The sequence below is a fragment of the Lotus japonicus genome, chromosome 6 (genome assembly GCF_012489685.1).
Source record: "Lotus japonicus ecotype B-129 chromosome 6, LjGifu_v1.2".
Classification (NCBI taxonomy): Eukaryota; Viridiplantae; Streptophyta; class Magnoliopsida; order Fabales; family Fabaceae; genus Lotus; species Lotus japonicus.
The window spans coordinates 58,539,526-58,563,848 of record NC_080046.1 but is presented as its reverse complement, the minus strand read 5'-3'; the positions used below and the strand labels follow the sequence as shown (position 1 = coordinate 58,563,848).

Genomic DNA, 24,323 nt, shown 5'->3' with positions numbered 1-24,323 from the left:
AATCTGATTAAGAATGGAGAAGAAAGAGGAATAGTGTTTAAGAATGGTGAGGCACACGTGACACTTTTAAAGTCAGGATCAATCTCATTCATTTATTTTAAATCAATGCCTATCATTTATTGCTCTCATTTCTCACCATAAACCACTCACTACTTAAAAAAACGAAATCAGTGACGGACAAATTCCGTCACAGAGTGTTATAAATTCCGTCACAGAGCATGTTAGTGACGGAATTTATGACAGAATATCAAACATAACACAAAGTCTCGTTGCTAATCAGTTGTGACGGAATTTATGATTCGTAACAAATTAGTGATGAAAATTATCCGTAACTAATAATAAAATTCCGTCACTAAAATTCTTGAAGTGTTGTTGGAACTATCCGTAACTAATTAGTGACGGATAAATTTCGTTAGTAAACAGTGACGCCGTGTTCCGTCACTAATTTTGTTACGGCTGACTTTTCATAGCAAATTAGCAATCGTGAATCTCTTCATAAATTTTGTGACGGAATATTCCGTCACAAATTTCAGTTTTTCTCTGGGCAGTTTTTGGTTTATATTCATTTAAAATGGCTATACTTTTGCATTTATTTAAATTCATTTAAGTAACCTATAAAATTAGAAACTAACAAAAAAAGATTCATATGGTCATCTAGTGTGCCAGTTTAACAATTCATCCAAGTTCAACATACTAATTGTAACTAATTGTAATACCATCAACTCAATCCAAGTATCCAACACAAAGATAATTCCATAAAAGTTCATAATCAACTAAAAACAAGCAAAATATATCAAAAGACTCTCCCATCAAGTAAGTCTCGTCTAACACAAAGCTAAATCAACATACAGAGTTGATAATCAACTAAAAACACATAACATAAGTATACTTCACAAGCTTTATCCAACTTATTTATCACGATAATTTGTTCTTCTCAATGCCTGAGAAATAAAAATCTAGTACCATAAAGCTACAATTATACCTCTTTGTAGATATAACTGGCGTGTGCTTTGAAAGAGGGATGTGTGATGAGAGTGGTAAGAGTTCAAGAGGGGATGAACTAAACCTGTCAATTAAAAGAGTGCATCTATGATTAAATCACCTTAGAATTAATAAAATATATGAGCTATAATTTGTCATCAGATTCGATCTTCTGCAATAGACAGAAGATACTCACACTGTCTGAGCAAATGGCTATGAGCAGAGCTTAGAGATTGGAGTTATACACTTATACCAGCATCCCCGGCTTACTAGCTATCATAAAACCACTTGTAGCTTGCAAGTAGAAGAACATGCAAGCTTGATCGAAGGCACTATGTCACTTCTGTTAGCCAAGAAAAAATTAGCAGGAACTCATAATGATAAGTATTCAAGGAAGTCATTAATCCTTTATAAAATATGGAGCTACAATATACTGCCACATAGCTAAGGGGTATAAATAGCTAACATAAGCTTAGTTATAAACTATAAAGCCTCTAAAACTCAATTCATCCAGAAATTTGATATCAGGAAACAAAACAGCATATTATCAACTCATGCGGTAGAAGTGTATTTTGGAGTTGAGCTTCGTACTTAATTCCAACAACAGGTTCATTGGGGCGAAAGTGTTGTAGGAACAGTGAGAATATTATCTCTAAATCAGCCACAATTTGTTATCAGTCCTTTTAATATAAAAATGAAATTTAATATCAACATACCTGTAAATATTCATCTCTCAAGCTGGTAGATTGAACTTGACTTTGCTCCATAAAGGAAGATTCAAGATTTAATGTAATCTTGTTGTAATTTTTGGCACTTACTGCATCAAGTAGTATATTACAAGTCACCCAGCATCTTCATGAAGAAAAGCAAGACCCTTAGCAGCTCCTAGTGCAATTTTCATCCTAATGGACCAAGGAAGAGGCAGGGCTCCTACATATGATATAATTTCTACATGAGAACATTAAACAAGGATACAAATCATAGTTACAAATATAAAATAAACAACTTAAATTTCAGTTTACAGTCACAAGCCATTTTTGAGAAAGCTGTTAAATCTACAATGAAAGATACTCAAAGGACCAAAATGATCATTGATGGAAATGTCATTCTAATTGTATAGAATATTAATTTATGTACATTATTCTTCAGATTACTAGAGTACTGCATCATATAAATGCAGTATTCATAAGACTATACATTTGCTTTGATATGCATCTCATAAGACTTTTAAGTTGGGATCTGGAATTCTAATTGTTTTTCCCTAGAATGTTAAAATCCAGAGGATCCTGATAGTGGAGAAGAGAAAAAAGAGGAAGCTGATTAAGTAGGTACGCTAAAGGCACACATTATCTTATAACCTTGATAGTTTAATTTCATATTAGAGTTTATAACACATGTGCAGGAGTCCTTGCCTGTTATATTGTTAAACCTCAAATATTTTCTTCAATGTTGTAAATATAAGTTTTTTCGAAGTCTTGATCTTATTATGATTAAAATTTCTTTCTAATTTTTTAGTTTTGTTTATAAGCAATTATTTGACTGATATAATCAATACATGAGCAAACTCCGTCGTGCAACGCACGAGCAATTGGTTTTTTTTTTGTTAAGCACGAGTAATTGGTATAAACACAATGATGTCATACTTTATGATTTATCTCTCACAATTCTGATTTGTGCTACTATCACATTCTTTTTTTTCTAAGATTAATGTTTGTAATGAATGCTTTGTTGATGATTCCTTATATCTATGATTTGTGCTATTGTCTTCATGTTCATGAAGAATGTGAAACAAGTTCCTGTTGATCTGGATCAAGTTTAGTTTATTTTACTGTGTGAAAAAAAACTTGCATAATCACGTTCATGAAGAGTCTTTTATCTTTTTTTTCACTGTAGATTACATCAGCTATTGTTTATTAGTCATCATGAAACTATCCTCTTATATGTTTTGCATAATTTGATATTTGGTTAAGCAATCTTTTTATTAGTTATCCAATTGTGTGAATTTCAATCTATGCAATAAGGGTTTCAATTTTAGACTTTTTATCCACTTTGTTCATCATTTACAACTCTTTTATTTTATTTGTTGTTTATTATATTTTTAATAACCAAGATATTGATTGACGTATCAAATACGACATACATATTTTCCGTGCAAAGCACGGGTAAAAAACACTAGTATCAATATATATTAGAATAGAAGGAACTTCTATCAGACTGATTTAGTGATGTGTCATTCTCAGGCTAATTCTCATAAAAAAAATCTCACGTGTCATTCTCAGATTAATTCTCATAAAAAAATTCCACGTGTCATTCCATTAGATAGCTTATCTTCTGTTGTGTTATTTTATCTTAAAACCGAATTTTAAAAGATTTGCCATAATTATCTAAGATTTACCTAGATCACTCCTTACTAAATTTATTTTCAAAACAAATCTTGAAACCGTTTTCATTATCTCTTTAAATTAGGAAAAGTCTCAAGCCTAATTTAATGCATATTTATAGGAATCCCTTGATTTCTCATTTTATTATTTCTCATGATCTACAATATAAAATAAAATATGTAATGTTGAGATTATAATCCATTAAAATTTTAAAAGTTTTTTCCTAATTATCTAAGATACTGCAACAGTCTGTTCACACGTGTTCCCTGAACACATGTAGGGAACAACCATGGGCGGACCCCTGTTGAGGCAAGGTGTGGCTTTAGCCACACCAGTTTTTTTTTCTCTTTTTTTTTCAAAATTTTTTATATGCTTTTATTTTATATGCTCTCACAATTGTGTGTTGCTTTCATTCTATTCTCTTCCTGAATGTACTTGATATTGTGTCTGTTGTTCATATCTATCATGAAATTAATGTTCACTCAAATTATTATGCTCATCATGTCATCCAATACAATACATATATAAAGAAGAATATACTCAAACATATAAATTATAATAAACGGAAAAACCTTCACTCAGCACTTTGCAAGCTACTCAAAAAAATTCATTAGAATAAATTTTGTTGTAACCTGCTATGTGCTGCTGTTGATTTTTCATGCACCTCCTATTTTTCGGCCTCCACTATTAGTTGTCTTCCTATTATATTTTCCCTGTTTTATTGTTCCTGTTTCTTTACACTGTTGTTTTCACTTTGTTTCTTTTCTTATATTTTGTTGTAAGCCTAATCCTTCTTGAACTGTAAACTCTTCTATTTTCATGAGAAACTTTTTCTCATGGTTTTATCTATAATATTTCTCTTTTTCAAAAAAAAATATATTTTCAATATATTTTAGTTTATAATTTCTTTTATGTTTAGCCACACTGATATATAAGGTCTGGATCCGCCCCTGGGAACAAATTTAAAAAAATTAAAACATAAATAACTTAGAATTTAAAAAATAATAACTGAAAACGAACTCGCATAATCACGTTCATAATTAATTAATGTATTAAATACAATAGACATATTTCCCGTGCAACGCACGGAAAAAAAACACTAGTTTATAAAAAATTGTTATTTTTTATGTTAAAAATTACCATGTTGATGGATGAACAAAGTTCAAAAAACATAACTTGTAAATCTCGCATCCTTAAGAATAGAACGCTGCATTACTGAGATAGAACAAATTAGGACAAAGCCTAGTGAAATTCTTCCACTTTTAGATGAGTACTATAAAAATTATCTTCTTCGAGCTAATCAAAGTCCCTTTACTTTTTAAAATTAAGCAAATATATTCTCTCTCAATTTTCATATGCATAAAATCATTAAATTTTCATTTCTTTTCCAATTATTTTAGGGTTTATGATCGATTTGATTTATGATACGATTTTAAATCTTTGAATGTAAAATTTTTGATTCATTTGGAAGGATTTTTTCTATGGTAAGAGGTTAGGGTTTTAAGAGGGGAAATTTGGGATTTTAAATTTTTGTGTGAAATTAAATATTTTAACTAGCGATTTGTCAAGGAAAAACACCTAAAATGATTAAATTAATTCAACTTGTGATTTTTTTTCTAACAAAGCAATAATTTATGAGTTTCAAGTAGAATGATAGTGATAAAGGGACTCAATTTGCAACAATTAAAAAGTTGAGAGATTAAATATGCTAAAAGTTAATTATATATGAAGTGATCAATTTATACACCGATATATTACACTAGTAACCTTAGACTACTCAAAAACTTTACATCACATAATTGGATCTTGAAATTCACCGTTTGATTGAAAACCACTATCACATAGATCGTATCTATAAAATTTTACATCAATCCAAAATCGTTTAGTATGTCATTAACATACATCAAGATTAACATCGTATAAACTTTTTACTAAATTTGAACGTAAGAACTATTTCATTACAATTTAAAATCTTATTCGGCACAAATAATACTCTTAATTACCTCAATGCCTATTTGCTTTAATTCAGAAAAGAAAATTCAAGGTTTATTTCTGACACAGTTTCTTATGCCACAACTCAAAAACAACAATTACATAAAGAAGCCAACTAAAGAGTAATGTCCTTATCAAACAGAACCGCAAACCCATGGAATGCTGCACTCATGAGAATGTGCACCACTGTGTCTATTCCTTATGCAAATTTCCAGATTGAGAGGCTCAGGATAATCCGAATCAAAAGGAATCAAAAGGCACACTACTGATGAAAGAATAGCCAAAGTTCTTCTCATAACATTCTTAGTGACAGACTCTAACTTCACTTCACATCCTTGAGACTTAGCCAAGATATCATAACGATACCCTGACTCAGAACAAGAGTTAAATATTTTAGGACCAATGCAGCTAATGCTGACCACAATTCCCGAACGCCAAACATCCCTGTTGAGAACAAACAATGTACCATCACTTTGCTCTTGAAAAACAATTGATTTCTCATCATCATAATTGAAGAACACCAAGAAAGAGTGATTATATGAAAATTCAATTCTAGAAGCCTCATGTTTTTCTCTGACATGAGTGGATAACAGTTTGGATGAGGCCTCAAAGTTACACTCTTTAAATGGACAGAAACATGATACATAGATGCATTCCTCTTCATGGTTCTTCTTTTCATTGTAACTCATTGTCTTTTTGCAACCGAAATTTGCATATTGGCATGATTATAAGGCCACGACTTTTAACAGAAAAACTCTCACATGGTGCCGTGTGAGAATTTTGGCATTAACTAAAATTATATTTTTTACAGAAAAACTCTCAAATGGTGTACACTTGAGTATTAAGCCACCTGAGGGTTGGAGCCGTGTAGATATGGTGCTTTTGGTTGAAAAGGCAAATAGGTCTGCTGGAAGTGACACTTTCTGACTTGGAGATGTTTTCCATTATTCCATAATAATGAAAATTTTGGGCAATTTTATGCAACTGGGGGTCCTGATCTTTGCAGTACAACAGTCACATATTAATGTAAACTATATCATGCATTTTCAAAGAAAAGCGCGCATATCTTACTTCAGAAGCAAGTCGTGGCCTTAAAAGCGCGCATAGGAATGAGTTTGGGGAAGAAAAATGACCTATAATCGTGTTTCTGGGAATTGTCTAGCAACTCCGGCAGGTAGCTCGCCGGAGAAGACGATGCAGCGGCGGTGATGTTCGCCGGAGACAAAAGGAGAACAGTGGTGGCTTCGTCTCGTTTCTCCTCTGGTGAAATGGAAATCTGGTTGATGCTATTTGCTTGGTTGGGTGTGTTTTCTGTTTTCCCTTGTGATGTCAGGCAAAGCTGGTAGAAGATTCAGAACTGAACTCCTTATATAGAGGAACTCGAAGGTCCTTAAAACGAAATTTGAGTATTCTTCAGGGACCAATCTTTGATTCTATGGTTCGTGAGGTGTACGAGAGTAAATATACTAATTAGAAAATTTTAATTGGTTTTTAACGTTTTAATTTCACATAAATCATAATCTTTTATGAACCCTCGACTAACACACATTCATGCACGCACGATGCACGCACGCACATTATTGGTTTGGCGTCGATTTAAACTGTCATTAAACAAACTCATGCGATCGATGGAGATGGTGGCGGCCACTTGTTTCATATTGTGAGCTTCCTGGAAGAACCCTGGAATGGAGGCTTTGTCGAGCTGGATTCTACGGTACATGACGGTGAACCAGAAATCGCCGTATCTGACCCCGACCTTATTGGGGTTAACCGCTTGGAATATGAGGTGAATGGTGAGGGTGATGGAGGCGGTTCCGATTAGGCTGTCGGCGGTGATGGACATGTATTGAAGCTCGACTAACTGAAGATTGACATGTGGCTTCTTGGGCATCATCGCCAGGATGATGACGAGCGCCACCAACAGCGCAAGAAATGCGAGGAGCGATGATAGCAGGAAGAGGCAGCGACAACAGCCTTCCAACGACGTCGCCGATGAAGATGGATGAGCAGGTGTCCTCGGGTAGTAAGTTGAGAACACTGGTGCGGCCGGCGCCAGTGCCGGTGGTTGGTCGCCGTTCGGTTGGTTACTGGTCATTTTCTCCTCTCGCAGAGCATAAGGTTGTGATCAGAAGATTCAGAACTGAACTCCTTATATAGAGGAACTCGAAGGTCCTTAAAACGAAATTTTGAGTATTCTTCAGGGACCAATCTTTGATTCTATGGTTTGTGAGGTGTACGAGAGTAAATATACTAATTAGAAAATTTTAATTGGTTTTTAACGTTTTAATTTCACATAAATCATAATCTTTTATGAACCCTCGACTAACACACATTCATGCACGCACGATGCACGCACGCACATTATTGGTTTGGCGTCGATTTAAACTGTCGTTAAACAAACTCATGCGATCGATGGAGATGGTGGCAACCACTTGTTTCATATTGTGAGCTTCCTGGAAGAACTCTGGAATGGAGGCTTTGCCGAGCTGGATTCTACGGTACATGACGGTGAACCAGAAATCGCCGTATCTGACCCCACCTTTCATCTCACTTTATATGTCTTTTTTTTTTGTTCAGTGTGAAGGGATGTCTCTTTTTAAATGTCATCTTTTTTGGTAAGAAAGTTATATTATATTATTTCCATAACTACCTTGATTTTTTAATGATCTTCAATAAACCTTTCACCACTTTATTATATGTCTTATTTATTAAAAATAGTTATATAATTAATATAGAAATAATTATTAATAAGTGTTATTCTAATGAATATAGAAATAAACCTTAGTGCCCGGAGCATAAAAAAAAAACCTTAGTGCCCTGCGTGAGGGTATAAAAGACCATAAAATGTGATGAAATTCTTCCCCAAATATTCATGTAGGTTTACGAATACTTGGATAATATATGATATTTATACACTTTTTAAATTTTAAATATGATGGAGACATAATTACATTTGACTTTAATTTTAATTAAAAGAATAATATATTTTCTGATTTGGCGAAATTCAATTGGATGTCTGTGTAAAACTATTTTACACTGTCAGTGCATGTCCATTAAACTCTTTAAATATATGTCTAGATATACTTTTTGTCTTTTCTGAAAGATTGAACTTGTGTTCTCAGGAATCTAATATGCTTACGGCTTACCCCAATATCATCACATCAACATCTAGTTTGTAATATGTTTGGAGAGAAAAGGAAATGAAGGGAAGAAGGTGCCAGGAAGTTGTGTTAGATGAAAACTTCTTCATTGTTCCGCACTCAGCATATGACTCCCACTCCCACTAGCACACGAAAATGGATATATTCCTTTCTTTTATCCCTTCGATAATCAGAGATAATTGAGGCTAATTCTTGGGCTCCCTAACCATTCAAAGAAGGATACATTGAACCCCTCTCTTTTACCTTTAACCAAAGACAAACCTTATATTGGACCACATCAACTATTCTTGCCAAATTTACCTCTTCCCCCTGAATATCGAATCATTTCTTGCAGTCCACACCTCCATCAAAGGATTCCTGCATGAAAGTAGTGTTGTTTCTGGCAACCCAAATGGACTAAACTATAGCAGGCCTCTGCAAGTGTCTCCATTAACATAAAGTAAAGAAAGAGTATGGAAATATGACTTGTTATTCACAATGATATTCAGGGGATTATATACAACTTACTCCACTAGTCAACTCCCTAAAATTAGGAGCTAATCATCTACAGAATATATTGTCCCTAATTAGAAGATATAGCTGAGATATATACTATACAGAATCCCATATTCATAGAAGAGAAATATGCTATTCCTAATTACTGCAATTGTGAATTATCCTAATATAAAGACGAAATAAATGGCATGTGGTCTCCACCTCCTCTCCTTGCATGTCATGAGAACGCAAACTGTTGTATAAAGGCTATGTTTGGCATGTCATTTCAGCTAGCTTATAGCTTATTTGACTAGCTTAAAGCTTATTTGACTAGCTTAAAAGCTCTATAAAAGTGTTTGGTGAAGGAGCTTATTTCAGTAGCTTAAAGCTTTAAGCTATAAGCTATATGAGGTAGCTTATAGCTTAAAGCTTATAGCTTATTGTATTTATTGTCATTTTTATCCTTATTATTTTATTAAAATTCCACCATAGGTATTAATGTTAAAATAAAATAAGTAAAAATTAATATTATATTTTTAAGATGATTTTTTTTGTTCCTTCGGAAAACCTATTTTTAAGATAATAAATGAATTGAGTCAAATTAAAATATTTAAAGTTATAATAATTTTAATATTAATATCATAATATTAATATCCTATAGATATTAATGTGAAAATAAAGTAATGTTAAATATAAAAATAATTATACAAGTATGTCCTTTTATGTAATTTTACAATTTCAGCTTGTTCAACAGCTAGTTTTACCAAACACTTTTGTTACAATTACGTAGCTTTTCAGCTAACTTATCAACTTTCAGCTATGAGCTAGCTTTTCAGCTATCAGCTAGCTTTTCAGCTTTCAACTAGTTTATCAGCTAAACATGCCAAACATAGCCAAAGTACGTAACACAAAGGAATGAGCCGACCACAAGATAGAAAGGAATATTATTATACGCATCAATGTCAGTGTTGTCTCTTGCAGTTCTACATGCTTGAGGTATAGCATTTTGTCCTGTTAGACTACCCACAATGGTGTTGAATGTGGGTAGTTTAATGTTGAAAGTGGGGTTTAATGGTGTTGAAAGTGAGTGTTGAAAGTTGGAGGGAGGAGAGAGGTGTTGAAAATTTTCAACACTTGTGAAACCTGCAGCATGGGACACATGGCACGGCCTGGCTGGTGACCGCCAGGCGCGTGCCACACACGCGCGGACAAGGCGCGTTATGGGCAGGGCGTGCAGCAGGCGGGTCCCAGGCGGACCGGTGGTGGGACGCGTGGCACGCGTCGGTTGGGCACCGACAGGCGCGTGCCACGCACGCGCGTGAGGAGAGAGAGACGGTCTGACGAGTGACGCGTGTCACGCGTTGATTGATCCAGGCGATTTTCTTTTATCCTAATCTTTCCAACTCAATTATTTCAATAAAAAAAATTAAAAAAATATAAAAAAATTACCAAAATTCATGAATTTTTTTTCTCTATAAATAGAGACTTGGTTCGTTTGATTTGGACACAGAAAAAAAAAAACCAAGTTTTCCATCATCTTATTCATCTTATTATCTTTCAACTATCCCCTATGCTTTGAAATGGATCCCAACAACTACCATTTCAACACCCAGAATTCTTCTAACCAAATTCCCAACAATTATCAACATCCAAATCAGTTTCCCAACAACCAAATTTCCAACAATTATCAACATCCAAATCAGTTTCCCAACTACCAAAATCCCAACATTTATCAACATCCAAATCAAATTTCCAACTACCAAAATCACAACAATTATCAAGATCCAAATCAATCCAACTACCAAAATCACAACAATTTTCAAGATCCAACTCAATTTCTCAACCAACGTCCTCATCCCCATCATGGATCTATGTTCAGATATCCATCTCCAACACCGCCGTCTAATGATGGTGCAACTGAATTTCCCGAGTTTTCAACACAAATGAATCTTGCTGGCATGACAGCTGGTAATGAAACCACTCCAAATGAAGAGGATTCAACTCCTACGAGCAGGAGAAGTCACTTACCAGCATGGAACACTGATCAAAATAAGGTGTTAATTAGTGGGTGGCTTAAATATGGAACAAACAGTGTTGTCGGGAGAAACCAAAAAGGAGAAACATTTTGGGGTCAAATTGCTGAGTATTGTAATCAACATTGCTCATTCAATCCTCCGCGGGATGGAAATGCATGCCGAAACCGTTATAATTATATGAGCAAGCAAATAAATAAATGGATTGACGCTTATGAAGGCGCTAAGCGTATGCAACGAAGCGGTTGGTCGGAGAATGATATTTTGACCCAAGCGCAAGAATTATACGCAGATGGGAAGAAGGGTCAATTTAATTTGATGGCAGAATGGGAGGCTCTCCGCGATCAACCACGTTACTGTAGTCAAGCAGGAGGAAGTGTTGGCTCAGGAAGTAGTGGATCTAAGAGATCTCGCGAGAGTGATGCATGTGGCTCAAACTCTATAGGATCGATTCCCCGTCCAATGGGTAGGGATGCAGCTAAAAAAAAGGGTAAAAAGAAGAGCACAACGGTTGCCTTGGAGGCGATGGAGAAAGATTGGGCTGCATACAAACAAGTCAAGGAGATTGAGGTTGAACAATTGAAGCAGATGGCGGCGATGCAACAAGAGACTAATAGAGTGAAGAAAATGGAATTATTTCTAAAGTTAAGTGAAGAGGAGCATCTCAGTGACCACAAGAAAGAGCTGTTGAAGCGGTTGTCCCAAGAACTCTTTGGAAATTAATTGTCTGTAGTGTTTGCTTTATTATTTTTCAAGTGGTGTCAAGTCTGTAGCGTTTGCTTTAATAATTTGTCAGTGTTGTCGAGTCTGTAGTGTTTGCTTTAATAATTTGTCAGTGTTTTGTCAAGTCTGTACTGTTTACTTTAATAATTTGTCGGTGTTGTCAGTGGCTTTAATGTATGGGTTACCGAGTTTGAATATGCATCACTCAATTCGAATCTAGTCCTTATCCGATAATTAACTATAGTTCATATTATTTCGAATCCGTCAATGTCCACCATTCAATTTATCTATATATATGGACTCATAGATCCACCATTCAATGTATCTCTTCCCATCTCTTCCCATCTCTTCCCATCTACTTCCCATCTCTTCCCATCTCTTCCTATCTACTTTCCATCTCTTCCCATCTCTTCCCATCTACTTCCCATCTCTTCCCATCTCTTCCCATCTACTTCAAATTTCACAAAAAATGGATCCACCAGAGTTTGATCTCGAAGCTTACATTGAAAAAAGCAAGAGAGAAGACACTTATGTACTCAACCACTTTAGGGAGCGTCGAAATCTAATATTGGATCTGGAATGCGCACCTCGTGGTAGAAAACATCTCAGTAGAGATCATGCAGGGGCAAACCAAAGGCTAATTGCCGACTACTTTGCCAATGAGCCTACATACGACGATGGAATATTCCGTCGCCGTTACCGGATGCAAAAACATGTGTTCCTTTGAATCGTTGCGGACCTTTCAAGTAGTGATAACTACTTCACCCAGCGAGTTGATGCAGCGAAGAAAGAAGGTATATCTCCCTTAGCAAAATGCACCACAGCAATGCGAATGTTAGCATATGGTGTGGCAGCAGATGCAGTCGATGAGTACATCAAAATAGGAGAGACTACAGCATTGGAGTGTTTACGTAGATTCTGTAAAGGAATCATATGATTGTATGAGCAAGAGTACATGAGAGCACCAACCCAAGAGGACCTGCAAAGAATACTACAGATTAGTGAAATGCGGGGGTTCCCAGGCATGATCGGGAGTATTGACTGCATGCACTGGGAGTGGAAAAATTGTCCTAAAGCATGGGAAGGTCAATTTGCTAGAAGGGATAAGGGAACCACCACAGTTATTCTTGAAGCAGTTGCATCTCCTGATCTTTGGATCTGGCATGCCTTTTTTGGATGTCCGGGAACCTTGAACGATATAAACGTTCTAGACCGGTCACCAGTGTTTGATGAATTGGAACAGGGAAACGCTCCACGTGTGAATTTCATCGTGAACCAACGTCCCTATAATATGGCATACTATCTAGCTGATGGTATCTACCCTTCTTATCCAACTTTTGTCAAGTCTATTAGACTTCCTCAAACTGAACCCGATAAGTGCTTTGCAAAACATCAGGAGGATGTCGGAAGGACATCGAACGTGCATCTGGAGTGCTTCAAGCTCGTTTTAAAATCATCCGTGAACCAGCTCGCTTCTGGGACATAACTGATTTGGGTATCATCATGAGGTCATGCATCATATTACATAATATGATTGTTGAGGATGAACGAGATTCATATGCTCAACGCTGGACCGATTTTGAGCAAGCTGAGGGAAGTGGATCTAGTACACCGCAACCATACTCGACCGAGGTGTTACCCGCTTTTGCGGATCATGTGCGTGCTAGATCCGAGTTCCGTGATCCAAATGTCCATCACCAACTACAAGCAGATCTAGTGAAGCACATCTGGGCAAAGTTTGGAATGTATGATGATTAAATATGCTTTGTATCGTACTAATTACGTTATTTGTGTGTTGTGTGTTTAGTTTGTTGTCTTGCATTTTAAGTTAAGCAAATAAAATGTATTATTGTGTGCTTAGTTTCTTTTCTTCCATTTGAAGTTAATAAAATAAAATAAATTATTGTAGTTAAAAAAATATTACGTTAATTTAATTTAATTTAAATAAATAAAAAAACATTAAATTAAATTAAATCGATAATAGTTTATTTAATTTAATTTTTATCGTAAATTTTAATTTTATGAAATCATAAAAAGAAAAATATAAAATTAAATCAAAATATGAAATAAAAGTGGTGGGGTAGGGGGTAGGGTGTTGAATGAAAAATCATTGGAGTGGGTAAAAGTTGAATGAAGTGTTGAACTGGAGAGAGAAGGTGATGTGGAGTGTTGGGAAGAGAAAAAGTGGAGTGTTGAAGGTGTTGAATGTTGAAACCATTGTGGGTAGTCTTAGATGAAATTAGAAGAGCTAGAGGCCAAGAGGTACCTTTTACCATTTATAGGCAGAGCTTTTAAAAGTTTTTCCTTTTGCCACATATCACAATCAACCTTGTTTATTATGCTTAGCATTTTTTTTGGGTACACATTATGCTTAGCATTTAATTAAGCATTTTAATCTGGAGCATTATCCTATCTTTTTTAATGATCAAGGTAATTCGTATATTTTTCAAAAAAAAGGTAATTCGTATATAGATTAAGAAATGTAATTAGTATTTTGTTAAATAATTTTTTTTCATGTATTATGTATCTCTTCAAAGTATATATTGTTATTATTTAAAATTCTCTCTCTTATTTATTAGCAAAAATTTTCTGGAAAAAAAAAATTTAACAGAAAATTCTCTCTCTTAAGTTGCTTCAAAACTTGACTTGTTTCCACCTCCTGAGGTACAGCACAATCAGCATGAGATGGATCCCAATGAATAGCACATTAGCATTCCCACTCATTAGTTTGAACCTCAAAAAGTGGAGCACTGCACCAATTTCCACATATAGTTCCATTGGCTCTATCTACAACCTATAAATGGTAATACAGGCCTATCAATGGTAACAAATACCTCTAGCTTCTAATTTCATCTGACAGGACAAAATGCATGCTATACCTCAAGCATGTAGAACTTCAAGAGACAACACTGTCATTGGTATATGCATATAATAATATTCCTTTCTATCTTGTGGTCCGGTTGAATTGTTCATTTGTGACACATAGAGGTGAAGTTGGTGAGAGAGTAATGAAGAGAGGTTAAGGGGATGGGGCCAATTGCCAAAAACAAGGCCCATTATTAGCTAACCACAATACAGACACATTGTTTCCCACATAAAGTTGGTTCCTCCTCTTTCCACTCATGTTGTAGTAGGATTTCTATTTTCTAGACTATAGTATTAGTCTATTAGATTTTCTGAAATAATAATAATGGAGATAATCATGTCAATCAAAAAATGTATTTTGTGTATTAAATGCAGAAGGACACCAAATTGTGATAAACATGTGCACTTCATTATGTATGATTTAACATTTTAACAATTTAACATTTCAATTGATAGCATGAAGTTATTGAGTTGCTATCAGAGCTCAAGTTGGTTCCTGATTCCCTCTTTCCAATCATGTTGTAGTGGGACTTCTATTTTCTAGACTATATTCGATTTTCTGAAATAATAATGTAGATAACTAAGTCAATCAAAAAATGAATTTTGTGTATTAGAAGACAACTAGAAGATTATGCTTCTTCATTCATGTTTCAGAACGACAAAAAATCAGTTTAATCATTGCCAAAGATACGTATTTCAACCATTCAGTAGTAACCTTAAAGTTCCAACTGCACACACCATAAAGCCACCCTCAATCATCATACTGATTGGTCAAACATTCAATAACAATAAGCATCAACTCAACAACAATAATATATTTAAAATCGGTTATAAGACGTAGCCTAACGCATTGCAACTTTGAAATGGCCTAGAAGTCAAAATCCCCTAGATTATGTAGGAAATGGTCCAAAAATTACATTTTCAAGCTTTTACAAATTGTGTAACATGGTGGGCATGGCTATCATGCAACACATACTCCATGAAACTGATATAAAAGCTGAACTTTTTACTTCTTTCCACCACCAGAAACATTAAACTTGAAAAATATGATGTCCCCATCTTGGACCACGTAGGTTTTCCCTTCCTGTTTATACTTGCCAGCAGCCTGCAGACAACACAACATAGAAGAAATAGTTAGGTCCCTATAACAAGGTAATTCTTTGGTTACAATGATATATATAATAACAATTAGCTAATAGCAAAGTGCAGCACTTTCTAAAATCATTTTAGCTCATAGCAGCAACTATCTGTTGATTCATACTACTGTTTAAGCATTCCCTTTTTTCTTTTTCATTCCTTCAAATAATTTACTAAAAAGGAAAGATAGAATGAAGTGGAAGTCAACTCTTACAATCTAACACAAGAAAATATAATAAAGAAGTTGCTCTTGTACTGCCAATGGGAGTCTCCGAGAGAGCACTGATAGACCAGAGAAGAATATACTCTCCAACAATTACATTGATATAATCTTCTAAAGAATGCTCCACTCAAATACAACCTATCAACTTCTCACATCATCAACTTTTTCCTTTCATTCCGTATGGTTAAGAATTTGTCCTCCGCATCAGTAAAAATTTAGGTAAGACTAGCTTGCTCCTCATTTGCATATAGACTACCTTCTCCAATGTACAAAGATTGGCTTATAGGCAGTTCTTCCTATAATAGGAATTTTGTAGACTACCTTCTCCAATGTTCAAACACTTTAGGAAGCAGTAGCAATAAATAAAAAGTGCATCTAAAGAATGGATACATACCTTTACAGCTGACTCAGTACCGAGTTCCTTCAGATCATCAAATTTCATTACCTGAAACGACATTAATGAAGCACGCAGATCAGTTTTTGCAAGATTGAACAAATTTATCAATATAGAAGTCACTGTAACAACCAAAAAACAGCTACAATGGGAAAAAATCATGATAAGTTAAACTACATACAACAAGTGAAGATGCCAGGAGCTCATGAAACTAGCAGAAAATTATTTAAAATAAGAGACCATGTGGTACCTCATGCTTGTTAGAAAAATTAAAACTATTGGACTTGGACTATTGTTGAACAAACTTCGATGAGTGTAGATTGTGTTTTTCCAGATAATTTAATTGTATTATCAAATATACATAGAACCATAATGCTAAATCAATAAGTTCTACTTGAGGAAGAATACACGTTTCAAAAAAAAATTACATGAGGAAGAATACGGCTGATCAATTCAACATGAAGATATGTCCAAAATTAATGAACTAACCTCAGCACAAATAAATCCTCTTTCAAAATCAGTATGGATAGTCCCTGCAGCTTGAGGAGCTTTTGTTTGGCGTCTAATTTGCCAACACTTAACCTGAAAGAAGCAAATTATGCCAAAAAATATTATTAAATTAATGATGCAGCCAATGCTCTAATGTCAGACAAGGAAAAACTAAAGAAAAATTTGTTCATGTGAATCACTGCTGAAGTCCCAACCAAAGTTATCATACATCCAGAAAAGGAGCAGCATCCACATAGCTGGTGATCCTTATATACAGTGGCGTCGGCCACAATTTCATTACTCCTTCTACTGTTTTAGTTTTGAGGCTGTCTGTTGATCCTCTCAAAAAACTGTGGGTCAGACTTGGAGTTGAACATCAGGTGATCACAAAAGGGAAGCGTTCAAGATTGGCTCTGCAGCTAGGAGAGCTAGAAGTGATAATTGATGCATATGAGATGAATTTGGAAGGAGTAGATTAATTTCAGGCATGGTCAACAGTGTGGTTGGAAACTTTGGAGAATGTTATGATGAGTGGGAAGGGGATGGCTATGGTCTATATCCAGGATGGCCGTGCAATCAAAACTGAAAGTTAATGCTAATGCCAAGAAGGGGCAATTTGTAAGAGCCTCTGCAGCTCTAGAAAGCATTGAGGAGGTTGAGGCTAGGAAAATTGTATTTGTATAGAAGTATATTGCAATACTGTGCCTAAAGGATGTATATAGTATTTAACAATTGTTGGTAGAGTTTTTTATACTTGTTCACATTATTCTCAGCAGCAGAGAAACTGCTAAGTTTTTACAATTTGGTGAAGTATGATGCAAATACCACATAGCACATTTATAAAAATTTAAAAGACAACTTGTATCAGGATGAAAAGAGGCATGTAGATATGTTACCTCATCAGGTCCAGCTGTGAAAAAGTAAATGAGATTAATAGCTGCAAATCCAGTCTTAATTATTTTGGGAAGGGCACTGTTGAAGCAAAAAATAAAGCAATTAATTAGATATGAATTACATATTAACTCCGAAAATTTAATAAGCATACAAATCAGGATGAGCTCCTGATGTAATGAAAACGGCGTAAAAATAATAAAACTAGTAGCAAATAGCAAAAAAATCAGGATGAGCTCCTGATGTAGTTATCTTAATACATGATATAAAATGTTTTTCTTCTCATTTTGTTTAAATGAGGTCACGTCTGATTCACATCTCAAACATTTAATCAAAATTTCTCACTCAAACACTTAATAGCAGTAAGACAAATACTTTGGACAGACCTTTGAACTTTATTCTCTTCACAATACTTAGCCACTTCATCTGAAGGCAAATCTGCAAGATTCCTCTCTAAGACACCGCTGAAAGGAATAATTGATCCCCCACCATGCTCCTGGACCCTGGAGAACAGAGGTGTCTAATGTTAATTAAATTTGTTCTCTACAGTATAAAACACTGAACATTGAGAGAATAATAATAAGGAAAAACAGAAACTAAGGCGCAATAAGAAAGTAAGATAAAAGTAAACAATATTGCATAGGAAATAACATTATGTGACGGATTGGTTGAGAATTTATTCTGCTAGCGGGGCAGGGCACCCTGCTTCCATGGAAAATTAGTCTGAAATTATTATTCAAATTTCAAATAGAAACGCTACACTACTATAACCTATTATATCATTTCAACTTAACAACTTCAACAATAGAAATCCGTTATCATGCAGCCACAGAAAGTGGTGAAAAGAACAGGAAGAATAGACAATAGGGTGACTCTGTCCTAGGATTCTGATGGATAGAATTCAAACGGCAACATTGCGTGTAGATTCCTTCTTTAAAAGCATGTGAGATCAACTAGCATCCTACAGATTCTAGCTCTGGAAAAGAGAAGATCAGCTTGTTTGCACAAGCTGCTGATACAACAGTTACCTGAAGTGACTCATGCAGTCTGCATCCAACACTTACCTTCTTTTTTATGCCACTAAACCAAAGATCCTATACTTTTTTTTTATGCAAGAGGTAAAAAAAACAAAAAAAAAACAAGAAAAGGAAAAACACCCGAGGCAACTAAGCCCGAGCGAAACTAGTTACTATCCCATCCGCCAAGAGGAGGGGAGGAGGGGAACAAGATCATCCAGAGGCTCTGGGACTAAAGATGAAGTTTCTAGCCTCAAAGATCCTACACACACACATATATATACTGTGCAGTTTATTATTTATTTATTTTTCTTTTCCAATATACTACTTAAATATTGCAAATCAATAACTCTGTTGCAATGGTCAAAATTTTGAGAATTAATAATTTTACATGAAGGATATGTGAGTAAATTTATGTTAATAGTGTTATTTAGCACATGCAAAAAATGTAGGATGGGGTATATAAATTCAAGTATCAGAGGTATAGGCGTAAAGCCACTGGAAATGTGCAGATAACTTGAATACTTTGCGCCCATTTTTAGAATACTTCAGACTCACAGAGGTAGTCATGGAGCGAGACAAGGCCCAAATGGTTCATAGAAGAGAAAAGATTTAAAAATAAAAATAAAAAATAACTGCATACCATGCATGAATTTTGGGAAGAAACTTGTTCTTTTTTCTCTGGTAATCTTTTTCCGTCATGTTAACCTGTGAGTAAAATGTAAGTATCAAGAGATAGATGTTTCATATAAACAGATCTGTACATAACACTAAAGAACCATATGGTCTTCAATTTAACTCCTCACTAACTAGGGACATACTTACAAGGAAACATTTAGAGAAACATTGTGATGGACACAAAACAGAAACAGAGATGAGATAACTTCTGAAAAATCTAGAATACATGACCAGGATAACTAAACTAAGTATTTAGATAAACTTATATAACCGTCTGAACCCAAGCATGTCTGAAATGTGGACTTCACATACAAAAAGGAACATGTTAAATGTGAACGACAGGTTCAAAACCCAAATAATGTGAGAAATGAAAGAGTTACTAGACAAGATGTAATGGTCAAAAAAAAAAAGATATGCCAATATGGCTTCAAATGCCAATGATATGAATTATGAAATAATGAAAGCTTCATGTTTCATTTTCAACCAAATGATTATATATAATATGTATAATTTGGAGCCAACCACAATCAGCAATTACACCATCAATCTTCTATCCAAGTCATATATGGACCATATTTGAGAGTTGAGACATTCAAACAGTGCCTAAATGCCTAATTGTGTCCAAACATATAAAAAAGGGAGAAACCGCTGACACATATATCTAGCCATGTCCCGAAGTTAAATAACACTAATAACATCTTTAATTCCGATAAGTAAATGCACTAAAATGTGTTACGATCCCACATCAAAAAGAGGTATGGCCTAAGTCGACCTTATAAAGGCTTAAGCAATCCTCACCTCATGAGCAAGATTTTGGGGTTGAGTTAGGAATAACCCAAATTCAAGAAATGTATCAAAATTCAAAATACATAGATTACAAGTTATCTATCCTCATAAAATACATAAATAATGCATTAACTTAATGATGGTCTGAAAAAAAAAATTATTAAAGTCACACATGCACATGCACACTGATGGTTTTGTCGGATATGATGCTAAACGTAAAATCGCAAATAGAGAAAAAGCAAGTTAAGTAGAAGAGGAAGCCCTGATTAAAATATTATCAACATCATGTCCTATATACTACCATGCTTCCATTTTCAAGCACACTAATATGAACCTCAAGGTCATAAAAAGATTTTAAGAAACACTATTCGAGCAATTAAAGTAAGATGAAGTATTGTATCTGACATATTATCCAATACGCATTGCTAGCTCGTAAATATAAACAATAAGGAATTTTGCACTACAAAGACAAACAACTTTCCCAGTAGAAAGAAAGAAAGAAAAGAGAAAAATGTTACCAAGTATACAACAGGCTTGGCAGTTAGCAACTGAAAGGAATTTAAAATATCAGTATCAGCAGCTTTCCACTCCCCTAGGCGTACATCTTTTCCTTCCTCAATATATGCCTTGACCTGAAGTCATGAAGAATTGCCACCATAATTTTCATCAGGTATATATCAACACTTCTTTGTATGTAAAAACTTGAGCACATGAGAAGTGAAAAAGAATGTATCAGTTACAATTAAATGATAGCATCACAATTATGAAAGATTGCAAAGCATAAGATAATGGCAACCACAGTCACAAAGTTTCTATCATTATATGCTTTGTCATAAGCTAAAATAAGTTATCTTCATTGACGACAGTCTAATTTGACTATTTACATAATTACAAAAAAAATCAACCTGTACCATGGATGAAATAAAGAACAAATATATAGAATCAAAATTCTATATTGAATTGGAATTTTATTGGGGGAAATGAGTGGTTATGGCGATCAAAGGACATCAATGAGTGGTAAAAAATGCCAATGCCAATGCCAATGGCAGTGGAGAGGGTGTCGACAATGGAAATGATTGAAGGATGACAGCAGTGATGTAGTCAGAAGATACTAGCGACGGCAGAGGCCAATAGACCTACCAGCAATGGTGGTTTACGAATGCTGGCGAAGGCAATCATCAGAAGTTGATAGCTTTGTCTGTGGCACAATGCTGGGTCTCAGAAACAATAGTTGCCGAAATATGTCTACAGTAATGGTCTCTAGAATACATAAGCAACAAAGGCAACAGACAGTGAAACAAAATATTCATTTTAACTTTTATTTTTGATACTTGCAATTCAGACTTAGTGTCTTCGTTAAGATTTGGATGTATTACAAAATATAAACTTGTTATTTTTCAATTCCATGGAATTGGACTTAAATCAGAATTCCATTTCTTGTATATACTTCAGAGTTCAGACAAGATAATTGGAATTAAAAGGTCCCATTCCAATTCAAGGCTCAATTTCAAATTCAATTCCAATAAGCTAAACTCAAACCTTTTGACAACATTCAAGCTCGATTTTCAACTGCTTGTCGTTGCTCCTCTTCATGCTCTTTTCAACATCTTCTATCTTTCTTTCCATGAATTCAATATCCTAGAATGTCATGCAAAGGGCAAAGCTTAGCAGTTATACTACAGAATAAACAAAGCTCTGGCTAACAAGTATAAATTTAATATGTAGAAAAATAAGAAAATCATTAAAATGTAAAGAGAAAATGATAATGAACTTGGAGAATAGGGGGTCCTCCTTAGCGTAAAAAAACACACAGACAACAGTCACACAACAAAGAAAGAAGAAGCTATGGAGCAAAGGTACCCAATACCTCCACATCTCTGTTAAGAAAGCCTTTTAAAACTTAAAAGACAGTTAACTTTGCAACCAATCAATAAAAAATCACGTGTCATCAAACAAGAAAAATGGTTGGCTCAACAGCCATTTTTTATGATGAAAAAAAGTTGCGAGTTAAGCATACCTTGAGCCGTAATTCTTCAGTAATAGTCTCTAGATCCCTCACGGGGTCAACAGAATCATCTACATGGACAATATCTGAATCCTCAAAGGCACCTAACAAATAGCAAGGGGATATAGGTTAGTTACTCGCAAAACAGTTATACAATGTCATTAATTCATAATGCAAGTGTGGTGACAAAGAAGATTAGGGATCATCTTACGCAAAACATGAAAAATGCCATCCACGGCACGGATGTGAGATAAAAAACTATTGCCCAACCCTTGTCCCTGATGAGCACCTCGAACCAATCCAGCTATGTCATGGATTTCTAAGAAAGCTGAGACCTGACATACAACATCAGCAGACATGTCATAATACAGGACATAGAGACCAGTCCCATCCATAACAAACAGCTACCAAAGGGTAGAGTTTATGATAACGGATTAACAAGACAGTTCCAATTTACATGACCACCACAGATTCACCAAAAAAGTTGTGTGAGTTACATTACAATTACATACCTCACTTTTTGGCTTGAACAACTGACAAAGCCACTCAAAACGCTCGTCGGGGACATTGACACGTGCCTCGTTAGGCTCAATGGTGCAAAAAGGGAAGTTCTCAGCAGGTATTGCCATCTTGGTGAGAGTGTTGAAAAGGGTAGACTTTCCAACATTTGGCAAACCAACCTGAACCACAGAAGAACAATAACTAACATGAAAAAACCAGACAGAGAGAGTTTCATTTCATGAACTAAATCAAGTATCAAGTATTTAAGCAAACAAACAAAGAGCAACTAAATGCTTCCAATTCAGTTCCAGTGTACAATAATAGTTCTTATCTGACACTACTACATGTATAGACAATCAAAAGGGTGAAGATGAAGTTGAAAAAGCGAGAACCCATTTTTGCAATCGTAAAAGGGTAGCTGAAAGTAGAATCAAAATCGGAAATTGATGCGTCTATAGAGAGATGAGATGAGAGGAAGCTTACAATGCCAATCTTGAGGTGAGAAGAGAATCGACCGAGGATGGGTCTCTCAGCCGGAGCTTCCTTCGATTTGGCAGCTTTTGGAGGCATTTTCGGGGGCGAAGGGTTTCGATTCCGATGAAGAAGAAGGGGGTCTCAAAATCTGAAGCTCTGTTACTGTTGTCGTAGGGTTTTGGATTTTGTAGGAAGGGAACACTATTTCTTCCTGGTAAAAAATAATTATTATTTGGTGTAAAGAAATTAATTTTTATAGATTTTGAGAAAAACATAAACTAATTTGTGTTTGGTTCCTAGTGATGGTAATATAGATTTTATATTACAATTTAAAATTTAATGCTTAAAAAATGTATTAATGTTTTTAAATTATCTTTTTTTTTTCAAAAATATGAATTAACTTTTTATTATTTGGTTAAATATTCTTCCTGGTAAAAAATAATGATTATTTGGTTAAATATTCTTTTCGCCCTTGAATTATAGTGAAAATTTGGTTTCCGTCCCTCAATTAATTTTTTGATGGTTTATGTCCCTTTACGTTTGATTTTTGTCATTTAACCATGTTGACCACTGATGTGTGATGTGATGTCAGCCAGCGTGTAGGTGACTACTGACGTGGCGGTAAATTAGCCAGTTTAACCGGCTTTTTTTAATTACATGAAGGAAAAACCTATTTTTTATTTTAAATTTAATTCATAATTTTTACCTCAAATCAATTTGGCTTCTTCACAAACCTCCATATTCTTCTTCATCTTCTAAAGAGAAGAGGGAGACGTTCTTCATCTCCCAATTATGTCACCCGCACAACTCCATAAAATGCAACACAAATCAAACCGCAGAAGCAAGATGAAGATGAAGATCGATATAAAGACCCATAACCAAATCGGGAAGAATAAACGTGAGACTTTGAAGGGTTGTGCAAAGTGTAGAGCATATCCAAGCAAAAGCACAAGAATGCGCAATCAAAGTACTACAAATTTAAAAAGGTGTTTGTGACTTCTTACCATTGATTGTCTAATCGTGTTCTTGTGGTCATTTTCTCGCCTCGAGGAAAAGGCGGATAATATTTTTCATGTAATATTTCAATTCATTTTCCATTCCATTCATTTCACCTCCACC

At 34.9% G+C, this 24,323-nt stretch overlaps 3 protein-coding genes across 3 annotated transcripts; all 3 read right to left on the bottom strand.

Moving 5' to 3' along the window:
* Positions 1-5,488: 5,488 nt before the first annotated feature.
* LOC130725651 (E3 ubiquitin-protein ligase SINA-like 10) lies at positions 5,489-6,043 on the bottom strand. Its single transcript, XM_057576863.1, has one exon. The coding sequence runs from the start codon at positions 6,041-6,043 to the stop codon at positions 5,489-5,491; it is 555 nt and encodes a 184-aa protein (XP_057432846.1).
* Positions 6,044-6,903: 860 nt separating this feature from the next.
* On the bottom strand, positions 6,904-7,449 carry LOC130725650 (uncharacterized). The gene has a single exon (XM_057576862.1). It carries the CDS (start codon positions 7,447-7,449, stop codon positions 6,904-6,906), a length of 546 nt encoding a protein of 181 aa, XP_057432845.1.
* A 7,809-nt stretch (positions 7,450-15,258) lies between these two features.
* On the bottom strand, positions 15,259-23,402 carry LOC130723532 (obg-like ATPase 1). Its single transcript, XM_057574609.1, has 12 exons — positions 23,214-23,402; positions 22,742-22,909; positions 22,441-22,564; positions 22,242-22,333; positions 21,764-21,862; positions 20,743-20,856; positions 19,404-19,468; positions 18,131-18,247; positions 17,750-17,825; positions 16,854-16,946; positions 16,365-16,415; positions 15,259-15,715 (listed from the first exon to the last, which is right to left on the bottom strand). Exons 1-12 carry the CDS (start codon positions 23,298-23,300, stop codon positions 15,617-15,619), a joined length of 1,185 nt encoding a protein of 394 aa, XP_057430592.1. The 5' UTR covers positions 23,301-23,402; the 3' UTR covers positions 15,259-15,616.
* Between the last annotated feature and the right edge of the window lie 921 nt (positions 23,403-24,323).